Source organism: Sinocyclocheilus grahami, unplaced genomic scaffold, assembly GCF_001515645.1.
Source record: "Sinocyclocheilus grahami isolate Dianchi unplaced genomic scaffold, SAMN03320097.WGS_v1.1 scaffold739.1, whole genome shotgun sequence".
NCBI lineage: Eukaryota > Metazoa > Chordata > Actinopteri > Cypriniformes > Cyprinidae > Sinocyclocheilus > Sinocyclocheilus grahami.
Window position 1 is genome coordinate 161,221 of NW_015505918.1, and position 24,100 is coordinate 185,320.

At 35.8% G+C, this 24,100-nt stretch overlaps 2 protein-coding genes across 4 annotated transcripts in view; both read right to left on the reverse strand.

Annotated features, from left to right (window-relative positions):
* Positions 1–1,581: 1,581 nt before the first annotated feature.
* On the reverse strand, positions 1,582–10,157 carry LOC107560685 (claudin-1-like). Of its 2 annotated transcripts, XM_016244929.1 has the most exons (5): positions 9,203–10,157; positions 3,169–3,318; positions 2,927–3,091; positions 1,850–1,931; positions 1,582–1,745 (listed from the first exon to the last, which is right to left on the reverse strand). In XM_016244929.1, the coding sequence occupies exons 1-5, from the start codon at positions 9,270–9,272 to the stop codon at positions 1,586–1,588; spliced, it is 627 nt and encodes a 208-aa protein (XP_016100415.1). In that variant the 5' UTR covers positions 9,273–10,157; the 3' UTR covers positions 1,582–1,585. The 2 variants fall into 2 exon arrangements, with proteins under 2 accessions (XP_016100415.1, XP_016100416.1); XM_016244930.1 differs by lacking the exon at positions 9,203–10,157 and having other exon boundaries at positions 3,169–3,379.
* A 2,276-nt stretch (positions 10,158–12,433) lies between these two features.
* Positions 12,434–24,100, reverse strand: part of ccdc50a (coiled-coil domain containing 50a) — a 19,856-nt gene continuing 8,189 nt past the window's right edge. The window contains exons 3-12 of one of the 2 annotated variants that reach the window (XM_016244942.1): positions 23,802–23,931; positions 21,762–21,852; positions 21,410–21,506; positions 16,707–17,534; positions 15,979–16,103; positions 15,861–15,905; positions 15,655–15,759; positions 13,982–14,076; positions 13,786–13,889; positions 12,434–13,702 (exon numbers count right to left, since the gene is read on the reverse strand). In XM_016244942.1, coding sequence (XP_016100428.1) covers positions 13,683–13,702; positions 13,786–13,889; positions 13,982–14,076; positions 15,655–15,759; positions 15,861–15,905; positions 15,979–16,103; positions 16,707–17,534; positions 21,410–21,506; positions 21,762–21,852; positions 23,802–23,931 — 1,640 coding nt within the window. In that variant the 3' untranslated portion in view covers positions 12,434–13,682. Of the gene's footprint in view, positions 13,703–13,785; positions 13,893–13,981; positions 14,077–15,654; positions 15,760–15,860; positions 15,906–15,978; positions 16,104–16,706; positions 17,535–21,409; positions 21,507–21,761; positions 21,853–23,801; positions 23,932–24,100 lie in introns of both variants that reach the window. The other variant, XM_016244941.1, reaches the window with a different exon arrangement.

The following is a 24,100-nucleotide window of genomic DNA, read 5'->3' on the forward strand; positions in this document are numbered from 1 at the left end:
ATTCAGGTGCTAAAGCTTCCGCTAAGAAAAATAGTCCAATGCAACACAGAAAATAAATAATCAAAATCATTAAACACACAAAAAATATTTTGTTCTAAATGTATTGTGTAAGCGACAATATAGAATTTCTGCCTGATTAGCCGCCAAATTAAATTCGCCTCTACTTTTCACAACCCCGTCACGTTGGCGTAAGCATACTGAATATAGAGATACTGAATCACAAATACTGTCTGTGAATACTGAATTGCAAAAATACTATTTAAATATGAAGCCCGGTGTTTTCAGCGTCTGCCATCTCACTAAATGAGGACATATTACATCAACAACATCCCCCAAAACTGCTCCCTGAGAGTCACTTGATGAGCATTTGACCCAAAATGGTCATGTCCCAAACAAAACTCTTCACGGTAACCCGTCAAAATAAAAGTTTAACTTGAAGAAATTGTGACAGAAATATATTACTGTTGTACAGTAAAATGTACTTACTACTACTACTCCTAATAATAATAGTAATAATACAAATTTAATTAAAAACGTTATTTTTAAGGAATAATCACACAAATTTCCCTCCATGTTTTATTTTAGCAGTAGCCTAAACCAAGCACTGTGTTTGCCAAATACATTTTCGTTTGATTAAAAAAATTAATTAATGTTTCATGTCATCATTTGATTACCAGAAAAATTTAAGTACATAACACAGAATTGACTAAATATTTCATAGGGTCCTATTGTTTTTTTTTTCCAGTTGTGATTATTAAAATGTAATTAAAGCAGAATTTGGGAACATCTAACCCCACCTAAATTTTTTATTTTTATTTTAAATAACATGAACTTCATAGGGCCCTAATCAGTGGACTATCCTTACATTTCAACAAGATGGCTATATTTTTGTTACTAATTCAAGCTCTCTCAACTTGTTATATTTTACCGTTTGTCAGTTGATATAAGATCACAGAGCCCCCTCCCTTGATACTCTTGAGCTTGAAGACATCTAACAGTTTTATCCTCAACATTTAATACCACGAATATTAAAATGACATGATAATAAGTCATAGTAAATATTTGAGTCGCAAGATGGTGCCAATAACCCATTGAAACCAGCGTTTGATGTGAAACCAACAAGAAAGCATCACGCAGTGACAAGAGAGACATACTAGGTTACTGATTTAGATTTTTAATACAAAAAAAGTTAAATACTGAAATTATTTAATTATAAAACAAACAAACAAGCATGAAATGCTGAAGCTGTCTTACAAGCTTAGAATCTTCTTCGTCTTTAAAAAATACCTTAAAATATTATAAACATCCCCACAATTAGGCCTACTACTGTAACACTATTACTGGGACATAACGCCACCTTCCTCTGTGGTCAACGCAGAACTGTTAGTTAAGCAATCCCAGCCTTCTCCTTTTTAGCAGCTAAATTGATTCACAGGTCTAAGTTCAGTGTGGCACCCGTGCCACACATCTAAACATACACCAGAAGCTATTAAATCATACCAACACGTTGATGTGAGTTAGTAAATGTAAGAATAATATATGCAAATACACAGCATTTTTAGGTATTCAGGTGGTCTCAGGATCATTAAACATAGTCTTTTCCAGGATCCATGGAGACCGGATGCTTGCTGAGAATTTTGTTGGATTGTAGATGCGTCACGCTGGAGGCGCATAAGAGAATGCCTCCGAATAAACATAGCACAGATGCAACAAATGCACCAATCAGAGATCTGCCGACCACATACCTACAAAGACCCAGCACAGGTAGTCAGTCTTGAACGTCAACATTTTAGATTCCTAAAGGCATGATGCTCCAACGAGAAATAATATGAAACAGAACAACACCTACCTCTCCGTCTTTCTGTCATTCTGAAAGAAATCATCTACAATTCCATATATAAACCAGCTGGTTATGCCCAATGCAAACAGACCTGGTGATAGAAAGAAGAACGCAAATATTCATACGGCTGAATTCTAATTGTAGAAGAGATCAAAGACAATTGTAACCCGTTTTTATGTTATCTCACAGGAATATAAACTTACACTAGTTACTGTTAAAACCACAGTAAAACATAATATTGTGAAATATTATTACAATTTAAAATAACAGTTTTCTATTTGAATATATTTTTAAATGTAATTTATTTCTGTGATGAAAAAGGTAAATTTTCAGCATCATTACTCCAGTCTTCAGTGTCACATGATCCTTTAGAAATCATTCTAATATGCTGCTCAAGAAATTATTAATAATGACTACTTCTATTATTATCAATGTTGAAAACAGTAATTTTTATAGAAACATTTTTATAGTTACATTTTTTAGGAATAGAATGTTCAAAATGATTTATTTGAAATAGAAATCTTTTGTAACATTACAAAATGTCTTTACTGTCACTTTTGGCAATTTAATGGATCCTTGCTGAAGAAAAGTATTAATTTCTAATAAAAAGTTTACATGTAAAATATCCAGTATTTTTATTAACCTTTGATAGAGATATTTTAATAGAAAGTTCAAAAGAATTTATTTAAATACATTTTTGTAACATTATAAATGTCTTTATCCATGTCTTTTATCCAGCATCCTTGAAAAGAAAGAAAAAACTTTTGAACTGTACTGTATGTGTATTTTTATTCTCCTTTGATAAATAGAAAGATCAAAATAATTAATTTGAAAAGAAGATCTTTTGTAACATTATAAATGTCTTTGCTGTAAAAAAATACGTATAAAATAAATACTGTTCCTTTAAACTTTCTAATCATCAATGCATGTAAATTGTTTCCAAAGAAATATTATATTAGTTTAACTTTAAGTAAAAACCTAGAAATACAACAAATACTGTATAAAATCACTTCTATACAAATTCGGTTTCACTCCGGTTTCTGGCTCCAGTTTATTTGTGGTTTTTTAAATTTGTGTTGAGCTCACCACCACACACAGAAAGGATCCCCCCTAAGAAGGCAGCTCTATCCTTCAACTTCTCGTTCTCTTCTATACATCTTGTGCACTTGAGACCAGAAATGGCCACCAGCGCTGCAAAGCTTGAAAAGATGATGCTGATGATCATTACTACTCGGCCCACCTGGATTTCATCTGCAACAACACACAGCAGCGATTAGAACAGAAGTCAGACGACAGATGGATCCATAAACCACTGCACAGATACTCACAGGTTTGATGAAGGAGAGAATTGTAACTTGTGCAGTGCACAATAGACGAACTGTCTACTGAGCACTCCATCCACAGTCCTTTGTATTTGTCCAGAATCACGGTCTTGTCGTTGTCATATCCAAGTATTTTCCATTCATTTGTAAATGTGCCTATAATAAGGCCACATAATCCAGTAATGGACAGAATATAACCGATGAGCTGAAGAGCCATTGATGGATTAGAAGATGAATGCACTCAAAGAGTTTTCAGTCGGTAATACTGTGTGTCCACTCTAATGTAATGCAAGCTGAGAAATCTGGGCTGCTATTTATTATCGTGAGAGTAGGTGTGAATCAACTGTCATGTCATTCGTGGACAGGACATTAGGTCAGATTTCCCTGAAAGCAGTCTGGAAATATCTAGCTTGAACTCCTCTGGTGTGAAGTAGCGCTCAAAGTTTTGGGTTGGAAAACAGAAGGTTGTTGGTTCAATTCCCTTAAAGTGGTCATATGATGCAATTTAAAAATTTCCTTTCTCTTTGAAGTGTTACAAGCTCTTGGTGCATAAAGAAGATCTGTAAAGTTGCAAAGACTAAAGTCTCAAATCCAAAGAGATATTCTTTATAAAAGTTAAGAGTCAACCACGCCTACCTAAAACGGCTCGTTCTAACACACCCCCACATGTCTACGTCACGATGTGGGAAGATTTGCATAACACCGCCCAAACGTTCACGCAAAGAAAGAAGGCGTAACTTTTATTCTCGCTGTAGTATTGTTGCTGCCGCCGCCGCCATGTCGTGAGGGCGCTGTGTTTCGTTGTGAAAGCGAAACTACTTTGTTTGGTCTTCCAAAAGAGGACGATATCCGCTTCGTCGTGCCTAGAGCTGATCCGTGCTGGTCGCTGAGGAAATACATCAACTCCATGCTGTGCATCACCGGATCGGCTTTCACCGTGGACGAAGCGGAGCCCAGCCCAGGGTCGTCACATGTGGTTTCCGCAAGCCCGCCGGCCGCAGCTTCGTCGAATCCGCCGGCCGCGCCGTTCTCAAGCCCGCCGGCCGTTCCTCACTCTAGCCCGCCGTGTTAAACTACTTTTTTGTCCTTCCAAAAGAGGACACGACTAGAAATCAGTTGTTAAGTTGTATTTACAACACTGTTCCAGAACACTTCAACCCAAATATTCAGATGTGTGCAGCACATTTTATGGAGGACTGTTTCCTGATCCTGGTAGAGTAGACTACAATGCCGGCTGTTCTGACTCACAGACCGTAAGTACGTTTTCATTTTAAGGATTTGCCACTGATGATTCAAACGCGAGTTTTGAGCAGTGTAGAGTACGCGGCGCGATGCAATGCAACACAAGACAGTATAAGTCATTATAATCCGTAATTATGTCCCCACTGGATGCAACAAATGCCTAGTTTATAATGGGTTTTTAAAATAAGTCAATCCGGATACAAGCATGCAAACTGTTGCATTTTTATTCTGATTTACTAGCATTAGGGTGGAAAGAGATGAGTAGCGTTTCATGTGAAATGATGAGATAACATTCAAACTACATAAATCAGCGCATTCCTTCTGATGATAAATGCTTCATGATCATGATAAATCTTATGGTTTGTTTAACACCTATTTACTCACAGACAAATCTAAAAGATATATTTATCGTTTCCATTTATAATCATGATTCCTCCTTTTTGCGGGTTATGATTGTAACAGGAAACAAATGGGTGGGTGGGCAGATGGATACCAGTAAATCAGGAAGGCAAGTTCATGTCATCCACTAAGACTAATAGTGAATAATACTACTACAAAATGTATTTATTACTGTTTATTTGACTTCTAAAACTGATTCATTATTAATTTATTCAGGATTTCTTATCCCAATCGTTTGAATGGTAGTGTTGTCTGATTTCTGAAGGATCATGAACCTGAAGACTGCTAAAAATTCATCTTTACCATCACAGGAATAAATTACATTTTAAAAGATCTTAAAATAGAAAACAGTAATTTTTAATTGTAAAGATGTTTCATTATTTCATTACTTCATTATTTTTCATTACTGATTTTACGTTTAAAAAAAAAAAATCAAATAAATGCAGCTTTGATGAGCATAAAGACTTCTTTCAAAAACATTAACAAATATGAATTATAACAAACTTTTGACCACCAGTGTATGTGAGTATTTCTATCTTTAACGGCAAGGATTTTTATGCTACTGTTTTTTGCTTTTTTTTTTCAATTCAGATTTCAACTTTATGTGAAGATCAGAATAAAATAACCTGGGAAACATTTTGCAATGCCTTCATTTATTTATTTATTTATTGTTAAACATAATTTATTTGAGTAAATTACCTTAAAAACATACTTTTTCAATATATATTGTGAAAACGAAGAATTGTTTTTTTGTTCAGACTCACGCAGAACTTGTTTGTGTGACACTTTGAAGTAAACACTAGGTTTAAAGAAACAGAAAGAAACCATGCCAGAAACACCAGTGTGATCTACTGTATGCTTTGGCTCTCACACAAAAATGTATTCCAGTACTCAAGATGATGACTGTACAAACACATACTCTTTAGTTTTATCGCACGAGTCATGTATTCCTGCAATTCCTTGTGATTTCATTCTGTTACATCTCCTCAATAAGCCACATGATTTGAAGTCCCATTTTTTTGTCCCAGCCACAAAAGGACAAATTTAATAAGTTTAAAAAAAAATATATATATAGTGCATTAATAGTGCATAATGGCAAAATTTAGTGCCATCTTGTGGTCCTTCCTTATACTGTCTGATTGGAAAGCACATTATCAGCGCTGCATAGCAAACTGTTCACTCAAAAATCATTCAAGTTGTTCCAAATCTGAGTTTCTTTCTTCTGTTGTGCACATTCTTTTTGAATACCTTCTTCTGTGCTCAACAGAAGAAAGAAACTCATCCTGGTTTGGAACAACATGAGGGTGAGTAAATCATTTTTAGCTGAACTACCCCTTAAAGTAAGCATACTAAATATTATACTAAATGCATCTTTATTTAAGAGTGGTTGAATAGAGAAGAAAATGACTCTTTGACTCATATTCTACAACTAAAAGCCCTGTTCATGCCTAGAACGATAACTACATTAGTGTCCACACCAACAGATATTCTGTTTAGGCTATTATAAGTAATATTTTATTCCCTGCTACTTCAAATGCTCAAGCTCTCAAGAATCCACCAATATCCAGTCCAAAAATATAAGTAACAAAAATGTTAATACATCTACAGGATAATATATTTATTTTATCAGTTAATAAAATAAATTAAATTATAATTATAAAATAAAAATATATACTTAATATATTACATTAGACGCCATTTATATAATAATTATATATTGGGTTTTCTGACATTTTGAAATATTTAATTTGACATCCGTTTTATCATTAAACCTTCCTATCATGCAGGGTTAATTCAGGATAATCAGGCCATTTCCCCCAGTCATCTCAATGGCAAAATGTGTCCCAAATGACCTGAATTCACTCTATATAATGTTAGGGTGTAATGTCATCTTACTGACTTACTTTTGAAACTTACTAAAAATATTAGCTATAAAGTGTAACTGGACAAACAGTCCAAACGTCAGTTACTTGTTCATGTCAAAACTCATAGTGTGTGCCCTACAGGACTGCGGCTGCCGCTCTCAAACCTGTCCGATGTCATTCCTGGAAACACAGCCCGAGGCCCAACGACACATAACTATGGGAATATATGTGGCTTTCTCTTTCTCTCAAGTGTGACTGAATATGAGGGATTTTCTGAGGGAGCATTACTTGTAGCCTAGGCTACTACAGGTTACTTGTAGGCCCTATAAACACTGCAGAGCAAGCAAATAAATAATAATAAAAAAAACTACAAATGACTTACTTATAATTCCCTCTGCATATTATGATGGGGAAAAGTCTGTCGAAAATAAAAAAGCTTTAATTAAGTTCGACTCGAGATTCAAGCCTGGAGTTTCCATCTCTGCAAAAACCAACAGGGTAGACTTATTTTCAAGTAGTCTGATCGGTATTTTTTATTCAACAGAATAAGTTTTTACACGCATATCGAACCTGTTTGAGATGAATTAGCACAGTGAGTCGACACACCCTCATGTGAGCACCTGTACCGGTTTTTCCTGAAGATGTGCCGCAGGCTCATCGGCCCGAACAGAGTAAATGAAGAGAATTAAAGCAGCGCTTTATTCCACATCCACTCCTGCGCGCCGACACACCTAAAAGCTTCCACGTTACACTCACGGAGGAGAAAGTGTCGAGGCGAGCGGTTTCAAACTGTTTGGAGGTTGTCAGCTCTGTAAAGACACGACACGACACGACAGGAGACGAGCGCTCGGACCGCAGCGGCGGTGTTTCTCTCAGGTAAGCCGCTGTCATCCATAACAGCCAGGTTAAGTAGCGCGTGGTTGGATGTGGTGTTAAATACGATAAAAATGAACACTTACAGTTGATTACACAGAGCCTAGGTGTTCATGTATGGTGGGTTCCTTCGCTCCTAGGTGTTTTTTTTAATGAGAATTAGGAGTAACAAATAAAATTAAAAAAATGCAGTTTACAAGGTGATTTTTTTTAAATGCCGCAGTTCGTTTTACTACTAAATCAGATTTAAAAATGGAAAAATAGAAACTTGGAAAAAAATTAAAAATACAACTGAAACGGAAAAGGAGTAAATAGACTCAGAAAGCCGTCCGTAATACTTTTTTTTATATTGTAGCTAATACTACTTATAGCTTTATTTTTTAAGACTGAAATGAATAGGTTTAGCGTGTTCTGATGCATTTAGTATTTTGAAAGTAGGCCCACTTGAATATAGTCTAATTTTAGGTATAGCCAGTGTTGGGGGTAACGCATTACAAGTAACGCGAGTTACGTAATCAGATTACTTTTTTTCAAGTAACTAGTAAAGTAACGCATTACTTTTTAATTTACAAGAGAATATCTGAGTTACTTTTTCAAATAAGTAACGCAAGTTACTTTTTTCCCCCAATGTATTGATTGACAGCTCTCCTGTCCCCATGTTGAGAGAAATCAGATGTTACTGTAGTTCTAAAATAAATATGAATATGCATTATCTCACTCACAAAAAACCCCCCCACAGATTCAGTATTCCTCAAAATGAATAAAAATAATGCAACTCAGAATATGACGCAAACCTGCAATAATTAAATGCTAAACATCACAAATATCCTTTATGTATTTAATCCCATTCTATTAACCAATGTCTTTGCTTCTGACCTTCGATGATCCAGTTGAGCAAAAATTACTCTAGACAACATTTGTGTGTGTTTTTTTATTGCTGAAGTGTGTTGAAATGTCTTCTTCTGCATTCTACTGTACGGACGTAAATGTACTTTCCCTTCAGCCTGAGGCTTATTCATTTCACTTTTGGTGTGAAAAGGCTTTTATATTTGCCAAAAATAGAACTTTTTTTTATTTTAAAAACAAACAAGCAAGCCCTGTCCAGATTTAAAAAGTAACGCTAAAGTAACGTAACGCATTACTTTCCATAAAAAGTAACTAAGTAACGCAATTAGTTACTTTTTTATGGAGTAACGCAATATTGTAATGCATTACTTTTAAAAGTAACTTTCCCCAACACTAGTTATAGCATGTGCTATATGTAGAAGGTGCTTATCAGAAAATCGAACATTTTATGAATTAGCTTTGTTGCATTTCACTGCATTTGTTGAGTTTTCTCTGTGATAAATTGATTTTAAAAGGACAAATGTTCCATATAACCCCCTATAGCTTATATTATGTAATAAACACAGCATGTATGATGATTATAGCCTACACAAACTGTGACATTTTTAAATACGATCGAAACAAGTGTTTTGAAGTAAAACTGAAAAAAAGTTTTCGCTGAATTATTGCACCTCACACTGCAAGGTACTGCTTGAAATGTAATATTAAGCACTGATGCTCAAAGATCATTTCCCGGTAAAGCTATTAGGTTGTGTGGATGAAATTTAAGAAATATACTCCTGTTTTGTTTCAGATGTTGCATAACACCTGTTTACCTGCAGTTTCTGACCTGCAGTGCACATTGCTAGGAATCGTGGCTGAGATGAACAGCAGGATTTCAGTCATTGTTTCTAGTAGTGGGCGCTGCAGATATTCAGCTTCTTACCATGGAGTGCCTTGAGTCATATTCACAATCCTAAGAAGAAAAAGGTCCAACACAGTAAATGAATGGCACACATATCTACAAGAAATACTTATGGCTGCCGCTGGATGGAAGTAGAGCGCAAGGAAAGTGAGACAGAAGCACAGGAGAGGCTTTCTGTCACCTGTGAGGGATCTGCAGCTATTCAACGCGCAAGTAACCTTGACAGTCTTTGGTATGTAGATGAACCTGCCCAGGAGAGTTTGGCATTTAGACTTCCTCATTCATTAGTAATCCAGACCTTTATGCACAAGATAACCACCAGAATTTGCATTTCATCATGTATATCCACTCATTTGAAAGCTTCCATTTAATTGCTGTTGTCTTGGGTTGGGATGTTGTATGTAATTAAGGGTCAATGACAAAGATGAAAAAGAAAACAAATCTAGTTTAAAAAGCATCTTTGTGAATGTAAGCTGTATATTCATGATGGTGTTGTGTTTGAAAAAACATTTTCCATAATGGTTTTGATTTGAGTGTCAGAACCAAGGTTGCACTATAAATAAATTATTACATACATAATCATTATTTTAATATTTAAAAACTTGAGCAAGGTCTGTCAAGTGCCCCTTTGTGATATAATTTCCTGTTCTGGTTTATCACATCACAATAAAATGGCTTGTTGGTTTGTGATTCATTTTAAAATGATTTAAAAACGAAGACTATAAAGTGCTTCACCACTTAAATAATACAATTCCAGACCCCCCAAGAATTTTAGCATTTAAATGATCATAAGTTTGCTCACTACTTTTCACTGTTCATTTAGCCAAATGATAGATTAATTTAAAATGTGCAACACTGCTCTTCTGTATTTTTAGCTTTGAAAATTATTTTTTAGAAATGTTATATTTTTTCAAATATTGTTTTAAATGTTAAATCAGTTCAATGTTTTTTGTTAGAAATAAACAAATGCTAAAAATAACAAATCGGACCAATTGTTTTAAAACGATATTTAAATGTGTTAAATTGTGGTGAAAGGTTTGCAAACAAAACACTAAACAAACAAAAAACCCTAAGCAAAGAGAACAAACAGAAAGCAAAGAAAAACAATACAAAACAAAAATCAAAGCCGAACAAAACTTCTGAAGGTCACACATTTAACTTCACGGATCCTTTCACTAAATGTATTTGAATCGGATTAATTGCATTACAAACACTCACCACTGACACAAACATTCCCTTTAAAAGTCATTTATTTGGTATTTACAGTTGGCCAGTGGAAGCTATGAGAATGTGCAAAATACAAACACTTTCGCCCGTCACAAAACCTTTCCAGCAGCAGCTGATTGTAAAACAAACCGGCATGGACGTCCTCTTCATATGTTGAGTGAAAAATGCTGAAGTCTCTGTCGCTCATCACACACATACATTTACAACGGCATATCAGGTGCTGAAAGTTCAGTTTGTTTGTTACAGCCTCAAGCAAATCATTTGTAAACCGGTTGTTTTTCTTCCAGATCACATGACCATCAGACAGTTTTACAGCAATACTTTTTATAAATCCCTGAATGCTGAATGACATTTGGCACAAAACCCATCTAGCCAATTACTATCAGAATTGTAGAGTACAATTATCTTTTCAAATACTACAGTGCACCGTGATATGCGCTAGATTGACACAGCACTGAAAGACAGAGACATATATGCACACTCATCACTAAAACACACACATAAAGTGATTCAAAACTGATTTCGGTAATACAATTCCACAAGAAAATGTCCTTAAATCACCCTTTTAAGCGTAGCAGCATGGCAACAGAAGATACTTTCCCTAAAAGTTTATTGGACGCATTTCAGGCCATGCCTTTCATTGGAATGCATCGATACAAACTAGCATATTGTCATTCTCGAGAGCGTAAGATGGGAGCGTTCAGCACTAGCGATCGAACACTGGTCTTATAGAGGCACTAATGCGATACAAAAGTAGTTGCTGTCTTTAGTTGTATCTGTACAGGATGCTACATGTAGCCCGCACAATCATATTTCCATAACCAAAAGCCAAGCGGAATGTAATCCCTTCAAAACACAGGAATATGGAATGTAAGCGATGACTGAAAGCCCTGATAGAGTGATGTGCATATGGCACTTTCCATAAACAGGGTACAAAATTTGACTTTTTTTCAAGCAATAAATGCAAATTAAATAAATAAATAATAGGTTCTTAAGAGGAAACTATTAGATATGCTAGATAAATTATTTTATACGTAGCTAGTATTAAAAACATTAAATGGTTTTGTAAGATATCACAAAAAAAGTGTCATAATACTGTTAATCCCTTTTTAAATTCCTAAAAAAGTAATTGGTATTTGGTCCCAAACTGGTGAGCTCCAACCGAATTACAGATTAATTTAGGCAAAATGTGCAACACAGTTTGTATATAATTAAAAAAATGTGTTCTATTTAATGTTTTTTATTTGCTAGAAACAATTGCAAAAAAAAAATAATAATAAACTTTTTACCTTGCATTTAAGAGATTTGCTTAAACAAAAAACAAACACTAACACACAAAAAAACCCAGCAAGCAACATAAACAAAAAACAGAGCAATGCAAAAAATTTAATAAAAGCAAAGAAATGCAGTGGAAAACAAAAAAGCAAAGCAAAACAAAACCTTTCTGAAGGTTACACACTTATTTTTTCTGATTATTTGATGGAAAAAACAAACAAAAAAACTAATTAGCATTTGGTCCCAAACTAGTGAATTCCAACCGAATGATAGATTAATTAATGGTTATGAGCTTTTGTATACTTTTAGTTTAGAGATTTTTAAAAAATTTGTAATCACTTTATTTTATGTTCTCTGTAAGAAATAAACCATGAAAAAATTAACAAAAATCTGAGAAATTGGGTTTTTATATTTTGATTTAGACCAGTTCTAAACGTACAAAAAAGCAAAAGCAAAAGAAAAAAATCAAAGTAAAGCAATGAATAAAAAATTAGTAAAGCAAAAAAAAATTAAAAATAGCAAAAAAGAAAACTTTTCTGAAGGTTATCCACTTATTTTCATGGATCTTTTGCCGAGAAAAAAAAAAAAAAACCCACGGACACAAACAAATGTAACTTTTTTTTTTCCTTTTTTTTCCCCCCAGTACTCTGTTCACAGAAAGTGCCAGATAAACGCCAGTCACTTGTTTGCTGCCTTGATCTATTTGCTGGTCAGATTTTATGTCCCTGCTTAAAGTAAGTTTGCCACCAAATGCAAAGCACTGCAAATCCGAACACTGATATATTAGCATGAATTGCATATGATGATGCAAGCAAGAAAACAGTTTACATCTGTGCCAATAGCAATGCTACTAACATGCCTTAACTTGTATTTTGTATTTTTATTGAATTATAAATAAAACATAAAAATATATAAAAATAAAAAAATGAGTAGAGATGTTTGTGGCCATCTTTTTTGTTTGTTTTGTTTCCAGATGACAAAATTAATTTAGACCCCATAGAGTTCACATTCAGCCAGCATGCACTTGAACACTGGAGCATATCAGTAGGACCCTGAAGCACCTATGAAGTAGATGAGAGAATCGCTACAGACACTGCAGGCGAAGGGGGAAATATCACAAAAACAAAGGCACCCGAAGACTGAGCGTCTCGAACCCTAGCTGTACGTGAGCCCTCAGTGTGAGTAAAGAGTCTCTCATTAATGATATGAAGGCAAAATGAAGAAGCACTGACAACCTCACCTTGATATTTGATTGATACGAAGACTGAACCTGCTTCTTAAGACGTTGAGACGATGAGTGGAATTTTGCATCTCCATAAATTGGATCACTCCCAGTTTATGCTAACAGTCTCTTCGGGTCGATTGAGGAAAGCGTAAAACAATCAGCGTTTTAAAATATGAATCAAAAAATAAAATAAAATATATCCTCTGAAAATAAATCAATAAATACATGGCACAAACTTGTGCGGGATATAAATTCAAGCTTGTTTTCCATTAAATAAAAACTGCTGTATCCTGAACTCAACATGGAATCAAGACGAAGCTTCATTTATAGATGCCAAGAGAAAAGGGATGTTCGTAAGAGCTGTGCAGTAGATCCCTTCCTGTTCAGTCATCCACAATAACACAAGAACATGAGAAGCAAACAGGAAGCACCCGTCGCCCAGTAGTTCGTAGCTCCAGGGTAAAAGACTCTTTCACAACACGAAGAGACGACATTGGCTCATCTGATGCGATGAACTGAGAAACTCGAAGAGGGGAAAATAAAATAAAGTGTCAGTAGCTTCTGCCGAAAGCCTCAAAGTATTTTTGAATTGCTTTCTCCTCTATTGATTCGCAAAATAAAGGGCTGAACGGACTCATGATTGGACAGCAGTGGAGACTTATGGTCACGGCCTGTAGGGGGCACCTAAAAGAGGAGGAGATAAAGACGGCCATAATTAAAAAGTCATTCGAATTTGAAGAATCATGCTTCATTAGTGCAATGTGAACCTTTGTACGCCTCTGGTCTTGACGGAGGGCGAGGGGAGTACGGGCTGTCTGCGTACGCGTAGCTCGGGTTTATGTTCTCGTAGTGCTGTGTAGGAGGAGGCGGCGGCCTGAAGTAAAGAACGGAGAGAAACATGAGACTCCGGTAGGACTTCTGACAGTGTGAGTAGTGTGTTAAGGAGTTGGAGAAGTGTGGTACCTCGCAGGTTTGTGGTTGCGTGCTCTCTGGTACTCGTCCTCTCTGATGCGCGGCTCTTCTCGCGTTCGTGGTCGGACTACTTCTTCTTGCACTGGCTAATATGACAGAACAGAAGAGAACATGTCAGTGAGAGCGTGCTGGCAGGGGCAACATCACCAGGCCCACACGGAATAATGTGGGTTTCAGCATTGTCCGTTTAAACCGCTTGATCATGCCTCACATCTGATACATGCATTTCAAAGGCCTCTACATTAACATTATATTAATAGTTCTATTAAAATCTCACTGACACTGTAGCAATGTTCTTGCTACCATAATTTTATTATGAATTATATACACACTGTGTATATGCATATGTGTATATATATATATAGATATATGTGTGTGTGTAAGTATGCAGGTATGTATATTTGTATGTATTTAATACCATAAAATTTAAATATATTTAAATAAATGTTATAAATATTAAATATCTATACACACCTATTTAATGTGTATATATATAAATAACATTTATAATTTGTTTTGTACAATTTTATTAAAAATAAAAAATTTATTTAAAAAATCCACACATGTAACTTTTTTTCAAGAGTTATTATTATTTAATATAGTTAAATACATATAAACTAACCAATAACAAATATTATACACACACACACAGGGGTGCATGCGCGACGGAAATAAAAATGCGATGTGTAAATATGTTCAGACTGCTCATTTGCACGCCGACATGGTTGACAGCTGTAAACGCACAATAACTGTTTTAGATCGACTAACTAATACTGTATATGATTTACATTCAATGGCATAAATCTAGGCAATGCGCTGCCAGTTTCAGAGTGAAACGCAAAACTGTGACATTTCATCAATATATGCTCTTCACTTGGCAGCGCTAAAACCGGCACTGCATTTATTTACTTGCCGGCAACATGCTAAAATAAAAGCTTGCTGATTTTAGCTTTGAAAACATTAAAAATCATATAAATTGGGAAAAAAAAAAAAAAAACGGAAAAAAAGGAAATATTAAAATTGTATTTTTATTATTATATATAATATAAAAGTATTATCAAACTTTATTTATTTAGTATTTGTATTTATTTATTTTATAATAAAAAAAAGTAAATAAAGTGCAATAATACTAGTGAGCACCAAACCAAATCTCCAGGTGTTCTCATGAGAAGACTCATGCCATCGAGACTTCGCTATGAATATTCACAAAGCTGGAATGCTGTGCTTTACAGCTATACTGATCTTGTGCTGAGGGGAAGCACCAGTCATCAAGAAGCGAGCAGAGAAAAAAAGTACACCTCTCAGAAAGCATACAAATAAAGATCATTTTGTTGTCAGATGTTTACTATCTGGAGCATTGGGATTGCTGGACGAGGGCTTAATGAACTCATTTTTGTGAAAACCTCAAATTCGACATATTTCACTTTTTTTTGCCTGTAGCTCAGAATTAGCTTGTGTGCATTCAGACTTATTTTGCCAGCATGGGTCTCTCTCTCTCTCTCTCTCACACACACACACACACACACACACACACACATTATTTGCATTTATGTAAATATTTATTAATCTCCAAAAATAAGGTATTAAATGTTGGCTGGATCGCTCTATTGAACGAGAAGCATTCAGGACCAGAACTATGTGTAGTTTGAATGTATGTTGCTTACCTTATATTCCACCTCAGGTCGTCTTCTCTCCATCACTTGTTTCTCCTTCTCTTTTGATCTCTTATACTCCCTTTTCTCTTCCTCCATCAGCCGTCGGGCTATTTCCTTAAAATTCAATAACAAAACAAATCATAAAACAAGATAATGTTTTATCTAGATGTACCGACACCCCTGACAGTGCAGAAAAACAATGAACCATGCCGTACCTCATCTTGTGCAACTTGAGCAGCTCGTCTGTCAAACTGACTCTCCTGTAAAAAAAGACATGGTTATAGTTGTGGATTACAAATCACCATTAATTACATCCACCGAGACTCAAGATACCTTAATTTCTTCTTCCTGTAGCATGCGTGCCACCTCCAAGTCTTTGAGCTCCTGGTCTTGTAGTTTTAAGTGGGCCAGTCCATGCGTTGCCGCCTCCATGCCATATTCTCCTCGCACCTTCCGACCTGCAGGGGGCATCAGAGGACATCAGGCCACGTTGAAAGCACAAAGAGCGACACACACAAAGATATAGTTGACCAAAAAAAATTCCGCCATCATTTACTCACCCTTCAGTTGTTGAGTTACTTTCTTCTGCTGAGCACAAAAGAATATCATTTGAAGAGTGTTGATGGTAGCCATTGACTTCCATAGTATGGAAAAAATGACTACGGCTACTGTCAACTGTTGGTACCAACATTCTTCAAATTATCTTCTTTTGTGCTCAACAGAATAAAGAAACTCATACAGGTTTGGAACAACTTGAGTGTGAGTAAATGATGACAGATTTGTAATTTTTGGGTGAACTATAATTTTAAGCCTTGTAACCTATTGGCACAGTAACCCAAGCAGCCATTTTTGGTTTGGGATTAAGAAGGAATTAGCAAAAAGGCCCAGATTTAGTGTACAAGATTCCCCCAAAATTATATTAGAGAGTCCAGATCCAACAGAGACAAGAAACCCAAATCACCAATGCACAGGAAAAAGGAAATCTTGACAGCACTCCCACCACCAGATGGCACTGCAAAGTCCAAGCAGGTTCACTCAAACACATGGACTTCGGTCCATACCTCTCTCTCTGGGAGAATGACCAGGGGACCGGCCCTCATTTGGGGGGCCTCTGAAAACGGGCTCCTCAAACACCTCATTGGGACCTGACGGGAGACTCGGCCTGTTCCTGAGATCCTCCCACTCCAGGCTTTCTTCTGTCTGTCCTCTAGTTGGGGCGAGACCGTAATCGTCCAGTTCTCGGTCCCTGCTTTTGTGCCTCCCTCTGTTCCCATCTCTGCCTCGTTCTCTTTGCCTCTCTCTGCTACCGTGTCCATAGCCATTTCGGTCCATCTCCCGGTCCAAGTTCCTGCCCCTATCAACCTGCTTGGCGTCTCCACTAAACAGTCGATCTTGACTTCTTGTCCGGTTTCGATCTCTCGACCTTTCCTTAGTTCTCCGTCCATCCCTTTCTCGTTCTCGATCCCTGATCCTCTCCTTGTCCCAGACCCTGTCCCGGCCGGCAGAGTAATCTCTGGGAGGTTTCTCCTTCCGGCGCACCACTGGCTCCAGGTCATCCCATTGATCTTGCTTCTTCCTTCTACGTGGTTCTGTGTAATCGAGATCGAGAGGTTTGTTTCTCTCTCTCGAATAATCTTTCGGTCGTCGCTCAGGTGAGTGGTACTCTAGGACCCTTCCCTTACTTGGACTCTCCGGATGCCTAGATCGGCCTAACTCAACAGGTTCATATTCTGGATATCGACTATGGCTATTGGGATATCTTTTTCTGTCCGGCTCAGGAGAGTTGTACGGGGAAAGAATTTGATTGTAGTCATGATTCTTCCCTTTTCTGTGACCTGGAGAAGTGGAACGGGGTTTCGGCTCTCGCAGGTCCTGTGGAAATCGGGGGGCTGCGTGAAAGTGAGTGCGAGGCAAAAGGAGGAGTGCAAGAACAAAGAGGGAAATAAAACTTAACCGGGTTAGTACACAAGGGTTAGTTAACTGTGGATGATACAGGAAGTAAAATGTTAAAATGTTAACTCGTTCTTTTAAGGCAATTAAATTGTATTTCATTTTTTATATAAAAATATAAATACATACTTTATTTAAAAATGTGTTTATACTTAAAATATTTTCTTTTTACATTTACTCTTCAGGACAATGCACTTATTTAGCAGGTTTTTTAATTCGTTTTATTTTTTATTTCAAGTAGCTGGCTGCAAACCATTTTTTTTCTGCAACAAAATATACAAAATTCTTCACAGATTTCTCAATCTTAATGCCTTAATCTTTTTTTTTTTCTACAACCAAATCTCAAATTAGTGTATGGTAGGCATTTATAAATAGTCCCATGTGCATTTTCATTCAGATTTATGCCAAAAACCAAGCCTTTTTCAAGACTTTCAGACAGTAAATCATGTGTTTATCCTCCTACAACTACTTCTTTATCACAGATTCATGCATCAAGTATTCAGCTAAACATGTCTGATCTCCTCCCCAACACATCCCTGCAGAAGCGCAGCCCAGGCCTAATTGTTTGCATCCTGGCATGAGAACGGAGCCCAGCTATGTGGTCACAGTTTGAGAGGGGGAGAGAGAGCTAAAGATACTCCCTGAGATGCTGAATATTTTATGTTGTGCCCTGTAGGTGGGTGCTAATCTGTGCTTATCATGGCAGCATCCTTACAAACAGAATATCAACAACATGAAGCAATACATTACGTGCTGAAGTTTCGGTCTTTAGGGTTAGAGGGTTTTGTTGAAACAAACTATTCATTAAACACCCATGAATGAGAGATTTGAGCATGTTTAATGAGGCAAACAGACCCTATGGGTATGATACCGGCTAACCAGCAGGAGACCCTAAACACATTCAAATGACGGCATGAGAGAATGATTACATAACATGTGAAAGCAAACAGTTAGAATGCAAACCGTGGCAAGCAAGGGCAGCCGCTCAGGGCGGGTGGTTAACTGATGCCGTGTTGACATGAACTTGCATGTCCAGTTTTGTAGCATTTGTCACTAAATGGTAACCCATTACGAACACAAGAAGGTCTGCTGGTGCTATTTTAGATGCGAGGCAAGAAAGCCTTCCCAGAGTTCTCTAATGTTTACTAAACAAACAGTTGCACACTAACATGTGGTCAAGTTAGTTGACATTTTGTTTAACTTCACAACAAACAGATAAACGTGTCTGGAGTGCTTGGGGCTTGAAATGCACGAAATGAGTGTTAATTATGGAAATTGCTTCCTAAGGCGCAAGTACCTCTGAAACAGTTAAACAGGAAAGCGCAATGTACGCCAAAATTTCCACAGGAATGTCAAAACTCCAATGTCCTACTATTGGCTGACTCTCATTGTTAGTCCTAACTACATATGAAACAAAACTAAGATTTATTTTTTTCTAATGTTTTAATGTTAGTATTTTTTTTGATTTTAGCGTTTTCTAACATACATTATGTATTTTATGTAAGCTACAAAATATTAATGCAATTAAAACAGTACAAAAATATACACAATTAACCAATTATTTGGTTATTTTTATTTTCAAATGTGTTTCAAATTCAGTAACTGGATTTAGCAATTAGTTCACTCAACTAGTGTTATTTTAGATTGATTTTGTTATGTTTATTAGTCTTTGTTAAATATGTCCATTTAGCTGGATTCAGCAATTAATTTACCCAAAATGTTATTTTGAATTATAATTTTTGTAATTTTAGTAGTATTTATACAATTACATTTTTAATTAATATTCTGAATTAGCTTTTTATTGTTATTATCACTTGAGTTTTAGTCAAATGTTTAGTGATTCTTTGTGTTATGTTTTAGTTTTTTTTAATATGTCTTTTTAACTTAAATGTATTTTAATTTCAGTTTTAGTAATTTGAGTACTTAAATGTAAACTTTCAGTTAGTAAATCAGTAACCAGATTCAGAAATTAATTTTTAATTTTAATTTTAGATATTTTATTTTGTTATTTTTGGATTAGTTCTAGACTATTATAATTTTGTATTAATATTTGAATTAGCTTTTATTTATTTATTTATTTTTTTAAATTTCAGTGATTCTGTTCTGTGCTTTTTTTCATTTTTTTATTTCAGCTTTGTTTCAATACAACTGATTATTGTTATTATTGTGTCTTAATTCACAATGACAGTTCTCAGAAGAATAACTTCTCTTTTGACTGATTCATTGCAAGAAGGAGTTATTTGTGAATCAGGCTGCACTGCTTGTGTTTGTTTTTGCATGCTACAAATGAAGATGTGTTTTGTCTGTGTTTAATGGTATCCCAGGGTTTCTGCAGGTATCATCAAATCTAATTGAATGCTTTTTAATGCCATTTTAAAAAATGCTTAATGCCATACACGACCCATATCAAAGCTTTTTAGTGTTTTTGAAACCGGTATCTTCTGCTCACTAAGGCTGCAGTAATAGTAATATTGAGAAATATTATTTAAACTTATAATAAATGTTTTCTATGTGAATATCTGTAATTGATTTCTGTGATCAAAGCTGAATTTTCAGCATCATTACTCCGGTCTTCAACGTCACATGATCCTTCAGAAACCATTATAATTTGCTGATTTGCTGCTCTGTTATGATTATTGGTGCACAATCATTAATAACAGCTCTTATTATTATCAATATTGAACACATTTGTTCTGTGTTTTTCTTTAAAATGATCATTTAAAATATGAGAGCAAACCGCCAGTAGGTGGTGCCAAGTGACTTTGTTAATTAGTGAACATTTAAATCATTAGTTCAAGCGATTCATTCAGATGGCTGATTCATTTAGTAATCAAGCAAATGCTTACTTTATGAATGGATCACTGAGTCATTGACTCAAATGATTAATTCAAAAGAGTCATTCAGTAACGAAACACCGTTGTGTGCTGCTCGGAGATTAGTGAATGATTACTACACATTTATTGAATGAATAAAATCAATGTCAAATCTGCAGTCTTGCTGATATTCGGGAATCAGCACTCTCTTGGTCGTCTCATGTTGCTTAACTAGGCTACATCATATATAAAAAACTAGATTTTTTTTACCGCAGTACGTTTGTTCTATGAGTTTTCTGTGCAGATGCGCTCATTTGTTTTGATTTCTCCATGAGATTCTCTCACACACCGGCTGCGAGAGCTTCAACTGGTGCGACCTTGTTACTGTCAATACATTATTCATTATCCATCGACATTTATGCCGAATGTAATAAAATCAGAATCATTCTTGCTCAAATTGCTCAATTGCACTACACAATTTCTTAACATTCTCTGCTCTTGGTTTTACTCCAGTCCGCCGCTGTCCAAATATCCAGCGTTACGGCAATTTCGCACCGACTGGAGACAATTACCAAACTGTTCCACGTGTGTATCACACCAATGTACATATTTTGCGACAGCAAATTAAAAATATATTAATTATGAAGGCACTATATTCAAAATAAAACCTTAATATTTTTATTCAAAACCCATCTAAAAAATTGTAATGCCTGAAGAAATAAATTTAATGACTTTTAATGCTATTTAAGGCCTTAATTTTCGCATAATCCATTTAGTGACTTTTAATGCTTTTTACTGCCCCGCGGAAACGCTGTATCCAGTGAATTCAGAATTCAAACGTGATGTGGTGCTGTAGATTCAGTGAACAGCTGTACAGGAAACACTGCAAAAGCAGATTTTCCAGCAGTCAAATGTGTTTACCGATCCAAACCCACATATTCTCTTCTCCAAACCCTATCTTTGCTTGATGGCACACCTTCCAGCAGAGGGCGTCTACACACCTTTATCGTCGTGGTACTCCTCAAAGTTTGCTTCCATCTGCTTTTGCCGTTTTCTCTCCTCTTTCATCTCTCGCTCCTGCAGCTTACGGGCGATGGCCTAGTCAAACGCATATAAACATGAATTCAGAAGAATGAGTGGGGGGAAACAAGCATCGCAATGCTGTAACAGTCATGGGTGTGGACACATCTATGCTTTTCTTATGACCAACACACAGAGAATGTGAGTATGCATTCTCAAGTGTTACAAACACAATCACAATGATGTCATGTGACTGCTGTGGGTGTGGCTGAACCGAATCCACACCGCTGACCGACCTGAACCGAGTGTGTGAATGTTGTGAAAGACTCCCACCTCATCTTTTTCCTCCTGGTGCCTCTGTTGTTGAGCCTGCCGGACCAGTTGTTCTTGAATCTCCTGAGCAATTTCATTGTCGCTGCGTGCACTAACAGGACAGAGAAAAGAAAACATTTGAGTTTACACACCGAGTTCTCATATCAGCCACCATGGCTTTCACTTCCTGTGCCTGAGATGAAAGCGTTCTTGGAAGACTGACTGCAGTACTGGGTGAAATGGGTTACATAGTAACTATTATCTATGGTGGGAACAATCATAGATTTGTGCTGATGACTAATTGTCATAAAAAATAAGTGTGATTGATGATTTAAGTGCTTTAAGAAGTTGTCCATTATTCACATTAAACTTTGAATCATACAATAAAACCAGTGTTGTTTTGTAGTATTTTATTTATTAATTTTACTTTTTATACTTTCAGAATATGTTTATACTTTTATTTTATTTTAATTTTAGTTTAAGCTTTAGTAATTGTGTTGTGCTTTTGGCAAGTTTTTTTAATGTCTATTTAGCTTTATTTTTGTTTCAGTTTTAGTAATTTTAGTACTTAAACTTTATTTCAGTTAGCTGCATTTCTATTTTTTTTATTAAAGATTTAAAGTTGCATTTAATTTTTATATTTTATTTCTGCTTTATTTCAATTAGAGATTTAAATTGTTTTTAGTTAACAATAAAATAAATAATATATTTAAAAACATTTATAATATAATAGTTAAATATTTATATATTGACAATTAATTTCAATAAATACAAATAAAATAATACAAACAAATTACTAATACTACTCCTCCTACTACTACTACTAATTTATGATTATTATTATGCAGCAGCTCTACAAAGACAGAAGACAAGATGTTTTTGTTATAAACTGTTAAATGTATTTGATCTTAACTGAAAGGACAATCTGGCGTCTATCTTATATTTCTTATATTGTTCTTTATACAGGATTAGGAGATAATTCACCAGTAATTAGTAATGTGATTACCATTCAGACAGAGTAATTAGTAAAGCAATCCCATTACAACATAGTTAATGTAATTAGTTTGACTTAAAGACATGTTTAGGCAACACAAACTTTTCAAACAAGTAGCACAGAAGACAAGAATTATTACACTATTAGGCCTAACATTGTTTTTAAAAGAAGTGTTATGCTCACCAGCATTTATTTGCTAAAAAAAATCAGTAAAAACAGCAATACTGTGAAATATGAATATGAAAATAAATGCTTTCTATTTTAATATACATTAAAATGCTAATTATTCTTGTGATGCAAAGCTGAATTTTCAGCATTCATTACTCCAGTCTTCAGTGTCACATGATCCTTCAGAAATCATTCTAATATGAAAACAGTTGTGCTGCTTAATATTTTTGTGGAAACCATACTTTTTTAGTATTAGTATTGATTTCTTAAAAAAATCTTACCGAGCATAAAAGATTTGTATTGAACGGACTTAAAATCTGCAACAGTATCTTCTGCTGGCATACGGACTGCAGTATTTGAGCTGTGGAACGAGTCTCCCCTCAGGCTCATGGGTCGCTCACTCTGCCAAACTCAAACTCTGATGATAGCATCAGCTCAGAGACCTTGAGACGTCGCCCAGCAGGAAGGAACACTTTATCAACGCATGTGTCATGAGCAGAAGTCAAAACATTTTACTGCCACAGTGCACTACGAGACGACACAAGGCCTCCGTGTTCAGACACAAGCTCAAAGCGCAGCAGGAGCCAAACTCAGCTCCACCTATTATGTTTCTGTGTGTGAAGCGGAGACACCGCTTTACACAATGTCAACATCTGAGTGACAACATGAGTTATCAAGGACTGATAACTCAAGTACACACTCATGTACTTCTACTCCTTCTTACAGCTCTTATCTCAACAGACAGCAAAACAAGCAAGATTTCCCAACTGGCCTTCCTCTCTGCATTTAGTTGGCGTTCTTTCACAAACAGACACAGTACAGTTTGACCTTTAGCCTCTACATGCTCAGCATCTTTCTGGTCTCATATAGTCTTGTGGTGAGGGTTTCAGGTGACTCACATGCGGCGATGTTGTCTCTGGCTCTCGGCTTTGGCCCGCTGGTCCTCTTCCTCCTGCAGACGTTTGGCCACCTGCAGGTCCTGCTGCACCAGGCGGCTCTTGTTGACGTTGGATGCCAGGTGGCTCTCGACTGGAAGAGTAAACGAAGAGAAACCTGACGTTTAGACATTCACTTCCCACCATGTCTAATTCAAATAAATGACGCATAATTATAATTGAATATTATATATTCAAAATGATACATATATATACATAATAGGTATATATATATATATATATATATATATATATATATATAT

Coding starts and splice junctions, on each gene's coding strand:
- LOC107560685 (XM_016244929.1), bottom strand. CDS start 9,272: ATGACTGAAATCCTGCTGTTCATCTCAGCCACGATTCCTAGCAATGTG. Junction 1,932..2,926: donor GATCCTTTCTGTGTGTGGTG/GTGAGCTCAACA, acceptor TTCTATCACCAG/GTCTGTTTGCATTGGGCATA. Junction 1,746..1,849: donor AATGACAGAAAGACGGAGAG/GTAGGTGTTGTT, acceptor GGGTCTTTGTAG/GTATGTGGTCGGCAGATCTC.